A 7,671-nucleotide genomic window follows, 5' to 3' on the forward strand; every position below is an offset into this window, starting at 1 on the left:
CACAGCGTGGTGGGCTGGGGGATGGACCTGCAGGCACGCAGCGGGGCGGGGCGGGGCACCGCGGGTTGGGCTGGGGGATGGACCTGCAGGCACGCAGCGGGGCACAGCATGGTGGGCTGGGGGATGGACCTGCAGGCACGCAGCGGGGAGGGGCACAGCGTGGTGGGCTGGGGGATGGGCACGCAGTGGGGCGGGGCACCGCGTGGTGGGCTGGGGGATGGACCTGCAGGCACGCAGCGGGGCGGGGCACAGCATGGTGGGCTGGGGGATGGACCTGCAGGCACGCAGCGGGGCACAGCGTGGTGGGCTGGGGGATGGACCTGCAGGCACGGGGCAGGGCACAGCGTGGTGGGCTGGGGGATGGACCTGCAGGCACGCAGCGGGGAGGGGCACAGCGTGGTGGGCTGGGGGATGGACCTGCAGGCACGCAGCGGGGCGGGGCACAGCATGGTGGGCTGGGGGATGGACCTGCAGGCACGCAGCGGGGCACAGCGTGGTGTGCTGGGGGATGGACCTGCAGGCACGCAGCGGGGAGGGGCACCGAGTGGTGGGCTGGGGGATGGACCTACAGGCACGCAGCGGGGCGGGGCACAGCGTGGTGGGCTGGGGGATGGACCTGCAGGCACGCAGCGGGGCGGGGCACAGCGTGGTGGGCTGGGGGATGGACCTACAGCAGGTGTGTGTTGGGGGGTGGACAGATGTAGTGTGTGTAAATGCATGGAGAGTGGGTGATAGAAAACCTGAGGGTGAAATGTGTGTGCAGGCAGAATTATCCATCTAAACATGTATGTGTGTGTGGTTGTGAATACCTGTGCACATTGGGGGGTGACTACAAACAGAGAGAAATATAATTGTTGCGGCTGCAGCGTTTCGTCAATGTAGTAGCCCATGGCAGGGCCATGCTGTGTTGATGTGATCTAAGAGAACAGAGGAAGAGAGCAGTAACAGGGGTGGGTGGGTGGGTGGGTGGGGGTGCGTGCAGGGTACCAGTGGGATGTCGTGTGTGTGGACCCTCTTAATGTTTGATGACCTGTCCTCTCTCACCGTGAGGAATCACATTTTCCAGCCTAATACACCAGTGGGACCTCAGTTCTGCACACACATGCAACAGATACACACACACAGATGACACCACACACACACACGCACACTTTATTTTGCATTCAATCACTGATACTTTCACCTCAACTTTCCACCACGTACAGACACACAGACACACACATCATACAGGAGAGGAGAGCAGTGTGGCAGTATGTCTGTGGTAGGAAGACTTAGCCCATACAGGCTATGAGAAACTGGGCTGAGGCAAAGCTTTCCTGTAAAGCCAGCCTAATCTAGCTGCCTGCTGGCCAACACACACACACACACTTACACAGAGACAAACTGGGACTTGGACTCAGTTATCTAACTGATCTAACTCCACAACAAAAGTCCTCCAAGGCAAGCACAGAGACTGGGGCTTCAGCTGGGAATAACTCAACACCCTTCTGTCTACACGACTTAGGATCTTCAGTAGGAGATTGGGATGTAAAATGTGCAACACAGACACACACACACACACACACACACACACACACACACACACAAGCATGTGCACACACCCATGACATGTCATCTCTCTCTCTCTGTCCCCTCCACACATGGCTGCAGACCTACTGAATGTTGAGTAACAGTGACAAATCCTGCTCTTCTCTATTCCCTGTGTCCCCGGCTGACGGTGGGTGTGTGTGTGTGTTTGTGATGATATTGTGACAGGTACCCATGGTCTTATCACTGACTGGTCTCATCTCACAGAGGTCAGCGGAACACAAGGAGCCTTCTCGGACCATCGCCCCCTGTATTTGTGACAGGGCCAGCCAACTCCACAACCCCGCCTCCCCTCCCTCTGTCAGCCTCCCTTCCATCTCAAAGTCACCCTTTCCTCTCTGTCTTTTACTAACATGTAAGGGTGCACTGAAGAGTGGGTGGACATGGTATGGATTTGCACTTGCATTTTCCTGCTAGTTTCTTTTCATAGTTTCTGACATATAGCTGTGTTCTTTATTTTTATTTTTTCCTTTTCTCCCCAATTTTCGTGGTATCCAATCGCTAGTAATTACTATCTTGTCTCATCGCTACAACTCCTGTACGGGCTCGGGAGAGACGAAGGTCGAAAGCCATGCGTCCTCCGAAGCACAACCCAACCAAGCCGCACTGCTTCTTAACACAGCGCGCCTCCAACCCGGAAGCCAGCCGCACCAATGTGTCGGAGGAAACACCGTGCACCTGGCCCCCTTGGTTAGCGCACACTGCGCCCGGCCCGCCACAGGAGTCGCTGGAGCGCGATGAGACAAGGATATCCCTACCGGCCAAACCCTCCCTAACCCGGACGACGCTGGGCCAATTGTGCGTCGCCCCACAGACCTCCCGGTCGCGGCCGGCTGCGACAGAGCCTGGGCACGAACCCAGAGACTCTGTGACATATAGCTGTGTTAGCCTGTATCTCACTGCTCAGTATTGCCTATGGCTTTTTGAGAATGCTTTTTAAAAATCCTTTGGAGAAAGCACATTAAATGGTAACAAGCTAAAAGTTCCACACAATATTTCACATACTCTATAAGCAAGTAGCAATAATGGATCGATTATAGTTTTGAAGGGTGGTAAGACTAGCTAGCTGGTAGCCTGAAGGCACCACTGAACATTTCCTCTCAAATTTAAGCCAGGCAGAAGCCAATGTGACTAAGCTTGTGTGTGTACGTGCGTGCGTGCTGTTCACTGTCGGATTTCAGTTTCCACTATTTTCTAGCCATCACATGTAAATTAGTCTAGTGTGAATTAATCAGCGACAGCTCTTGGCTAGATTTCAGTTGCACTGCAATGAGGCAGTTTTATTCAGACAAAAAACCATTGGTTGTGAGTTTGTGTCTGTGTGTAGAGCACATTTTTTCTGCTTAGCTTTGTTTTAGCTATTTACTATAATTTTACTCATGTCGCCAAGTGTAGGCTAACTGAAGTCACACAGGAGGAAAGGGTCTTGACTTATTGTCCTGACAGTGTTGTTTGGTATCATTTCATTAGTTGCACATTGGTCAATTTGGAATGATATGGAAAGAGATAGACAGGTGTTAAACCCTTTAACATAAACTGCTGTCAACAGCTCAGTCTTTGGTGAGTCTGACATTTCCTATCAGCTTCAACTTCATCTCTCTCTCTCTGCCTATCTTTCTCACTCTGTCTTTTTCTCTTGGTCTCTCTCTCCCTCTTTGTCCTTGGGTGGTGTGTGTGAGCCACTGTGACAGAATGAGATAAATAAACATTTGGAAGGATCCTGTCTGTCCTATCTGCTATTAGGTACACTGGAGAACTAACAAACCAAACCATCACTCTGCTGCAAAAACACTGACAGACACTAAAAACTGAAACGCAAAACGATTTGTGTTGTATCTATCACTTAGAAATGCTGAGTTTGAAGTGTCCCTTCTTGAGCTTATGCCCACCACTCATACAGAGAGTGATATATACATGTTCTCAGGGCAGTGTTCATACATTTCTGGCCTGAGAAACAATTTTGTATCTCATAATTTCTGTTAATATAATTTATTAGGCACAGTTTAAATATTTGATCAATCACATAATAATCAACATATCAGCCAGTATTAGAATATGACATTTTAGCGTGTCCGTACAGTATGTGGACATATCACCTGCATGTGTGCAAGTGGGCCATTGCTCAAGGAGAGACTACAGTTAGACATTTTAGCAGCAGGCAGGCCTAGCCTATAAAATATGATAGAAACAGACTAACTAGGTAGCTAATTCAAAACATATATTGTAGCCTGGCTAGTTATCCCTCTAGTTTTTGTCATGTCCCCAAAAACTTTCTACCAAGACTCAGAAATAAGGCCATATAAAGTTGATGTACACAGCCGCGAGCTGCCCAGTGACACGAGCCTACCAGACGAGCTAAATCACTTCTATGCTCGCTTCGAGGCAAGCAACACTGAGGCATGCATGAGAGCATCAGCTGTTCCAGGCGACTGTGCGATCACGCTCTCCGTAGCCGACGTGAGTAAGACCTTTAAACAGGTCAACATACACAAGGCTGCGGGGCCAGACGAATTACCAGGACGTGTGCTCCGGGCATGTGCTGACCAACTGGCAGGTGTCTTCACTGACAATTTCAACATGTCCCTGATTAGGTCTGTAATACCAACATGTTTCAAGCAGACCACCATAGTCCCTGTGCCCAAGAACACAAAGGCAACCTGCCTAAATGACTACAGACTCGTAGCACTCACGTCTGTAGCCATGAAGTGCTTTGAAAGGTTGGTCATGGCTCACATCAACACCATTATCCCAGAAACCCTAGACCCACTCCAATTTGCATTCCACCCAAACAGATCCACAGATGATGCAATCTCTATTGCACTCCACACTGCCCTTTCCCACCTGGACAAAAGGAACACTTATGTGAGAATGCTATTCATTGACTTCAGCTCAGCGTTCAACACCATAGTACCCTCAAAGCTTATCACTAAACTAAGGATCCTGGGACTAAACACCTCCCTCTGCAACTGGATCCTGGACTTCCTGACGGGCCGCCCCCAGGTGGTGAGAGTAGGTAGCAACACATCTGCCACGCTGATCCTCAACACTTGAGCTCCCCAGGAGTGCGTGCTCAGTCCCCTCCTGTACTCCCTGTTCACCCACGACTGCATGGCCAGGCACGACTCCAACACCATCATTAAGTTTGCAGACGACACAACAGTGGTGGGCCTGATCAACGACGAGAAAGCCTACAGGGAGGAGGTCAGAGACCTGGCCTGGTGGTGCCAGAATAACAACCTATCCCTCAACGTAACCAAGACTAAGGAGATGATTGTGGACTACAAGAAAAGGAGGACCGAGCACGCCCCCATTCTCATCGACAGGGCTGTAGTTAGAGCAGGTTGAGAGCTTCAAGTTCATTGGTGTCCACATCAACAACGAACTAGAACGGTCCAAACACACCAAGACAGTTGTGAAGAGGGCACAACAAAGCCTATTCCCCCTCAGCAAACTAAAAAGATTTGGCATGGGTCCTCAGATCCTCAAAAGGTTCTACAGCTGCAACATCGAGAGCATCCTGACTGGTTGCATCACTGCCTGGTACGGCAACTGCTCGGCCTCTGACCGCAAGGCACTACAGAGGGTAGTGCGTACGGCCCAGTACATCACTGGGGCTAAGCTGTCTGTCATCCAGGACCTCTACACCAGGCGGTGTCAGAGGAAGGCCCTAAAAATTGTCAAAGACCCCAGACACCCCAGTCATAGACTGTTCTCTCTACTACCACATGGCAGGTGGTACTGGAGTGCCAAGTCTAGGACAAAAAGGCTTCAACAGTTTTTACCCCCAAGCCATAAGACTCCTGAACAGGTAATCAAATGGCTACCCGGACTATTTGCATTGTGCGCCCCCCCCCCCAACCCCTCTTTTTACGCTGCTGCTACTCTCTGTTTATCATATATGCATAGTCACTTTAACTATACATTCATGTACATACTACCTCAATTGAGCCGACCAACCAGTGCTCCCGCACAGTGGCTAACCGGGCTATCTGCATTGTGTCCCAACCACCACCCGCCAACCCCTCTTTTACGCTACTGCTACTCTCTGTTCATCATATATGCATAGTCACTTTAACCATATCTACATGTGCATACTACCTCAATCAGCCAGACTAACCGGTGTCTGTATGTAGCCTCGCTACTTTTATAGCCTCTCTACTGTATATAGCCTGTCTTTTTACTGTTGTTTTATTTCTTTACTTACCTATTGTTCACCTAATACCTTTTTTGCACTATTGGTTAGAGCCTGTAAGTAAGCATTTCACTGTTAGGTCTACACCTGTTGTATTCAGCGCACGTGACAAATAAACATCGCCACAGCATGATTCTGCCACCACCATGCTTCACCGTAGGTATTCATCAGACCAGAGAATCTTGTTTCTCATGGTCTGAGAGTCTTTAGGTGCCATTTGGCAAACTGCAAGCGGGCTGTCATGTGCCTTTTACTGAGTAGTGGCTTTCGTCTGGCCACTCAAATCAAATGTTAATTGTCACATGCAAATGTTAATGCGAGTGTAGCAAAATGCTTGTGCTTCTGGTTCCGACAGTGCAGTAAAATCTAACAAGTAATCTAACAGTTCCCCAACAACTACCTTATACACACAAATCTAAAGGGGATGAATGAGAATATGTACATATAAATATATGGATGAGCGATGGCCGAGCGGCATAGGCAAGGTGCAATAGATGGTATAAAATACAGTATATACATATGATATGAGTAATGTAAGATATGTAAACATTATTAAAGTGGCATTGTTTAAAGTGTCTTGTATGTCCGTCTATATGTATTGTCTATCCATCTATTTATCTGTCTATCTAGGTCTCGTCTGTCTATGTGTCTGTCTGTCTGTGTCTGTCTGTCTTTGTTGATTCACATATGTTATGCTCATCATTTTCATTCATTCTGCTTAGTAACACAGTGCCAACAAAAAGGTATGCATTCTCCTTAGTCTTACCTGTTCTCCCCATGTCTTTTTCTCCCTAAGTGCGGCCTCTAACTATTCTTACTCTCTCTCTCTGTCTCACTAGGTGCGGACTCCAATAGTGAGTGCAGTTCAGGGAGTGGTGTTTTCCTGTCAGACAGCAGAGAGACCTCCCTAGCCCCATCCAGCGTCCCCTCCCTGATCCGACACTACAGAGGAGGAGGAGGTGAAGACCGCAGTGACAGGAGCTCCAGCTCCTCCTCCTTTGAGGAGTTGGACATGGAACTCCCAGACGGACAGGAGGAGGAAGCAGGGACAGAGCAAGTTAGCGACGCCCCCTGCAACAAGCACCTAGAGACAACCACAGAGGAGAGAGGGGTTGTAGCCGGGGGGGAGGAGTGAGGGAGAATGGAGGGGGGAGAAGAAGAAGTGGAGGTTGGGGGAGGAGGAGAGAATTCTAATGTGCAGTTTTCTATGGCTCTTTTTCAATGAGTCTTTCCTTGAATCCTCCCATTTTGCACTTTCTCCTCCAATATGGTTGAGGTGAGGAAATAGGATGCAGGGAATCACAGAAAGACTTATTGAGAGAGCCATTGTGTCTTCCTACAAGTAGAGTTTTTTTACATTCCCAAACCTATTTTAAGGTGATGAGTTAGTCTGATGAGTGTGTTGTGTTGAGCTGTTGGTCAGGCAGAGTTCCAAAGGGAAAATGATTTCCTTCTTTCGGTTGGCTGACAGTTCTCTTCTTCAAGTAGGCTATTTTCTATCAGAAATACGTCAGGTAACCTGAGTTTCTTGAAATCCATGTTTGTTTTTAAGTACTTAATTGATATGATAAGCAAAGTGGTGCATGGTGAACAAGTGTGTTTGAATGCATTTTCGATTGTTTTTTTACTTGATTGTTATGTTTTTACTATTAAAATGATGATTATCATCCCTTGTGACTGATTGATGTTTTGACCTTTATCCTATAATTGCAGTAAAACTGTAGTGTATCTATATTTGAGATGATCTTACTTTTGATTATTATATAGTGTTTTTCTTTTGAGTAAGAAAAAATCTATTTAGAATATGTTTGTTTGGGTATGTAAAAGTGCTCAATGTTTTTCCCATACTGTTTATTTTTCCCATCCTTTCAATCTGACCAAACAAATTAATT

At 48.2% G+C, this 7,671-nt stretch overlaps 1 protein-coding gene across 1 annotated transcript in view; it reads left to right on the forward strand.

The window, feature by feature from the left end:
* The window catches only part of LOC120065328 (testis-expressed protein 264 homolog), an 86,563-nt gene extending 79,117 nt beyond the window's left edge, over nucleotides 1–7,446 (forward strand). The window contains exon 4 of the mRNA XM_039016237.1: nucleotides 6,619–7,446. Within this exon, the coding sequence (XP_038872165.1) occupies nucleotides 6,619–6,914 (296 nt within the window). The 3' untranslated portion in view covers nucleotides 6,915–7,446. The remainder of the gene's footprint in view (nucleotides 1–6,618) is intronic.
* Nucleotides 7,447–7,671: the final 225 nt, after the last annotated feature.

Source organism: Salvelinus namaycush, chromosome 20, assembly GCF_016432855.1.
Source record: "Salvelinus namaycush isolate Seneca chromosome 20, SaNama_1.0, whole genome shotgun sequence".
NCBI lineage: Eukaryota > Metazoa > Chordata > Actinopteri > Salmoniformes > Salmonidae > Salvelinus > Salvelinus namaycush.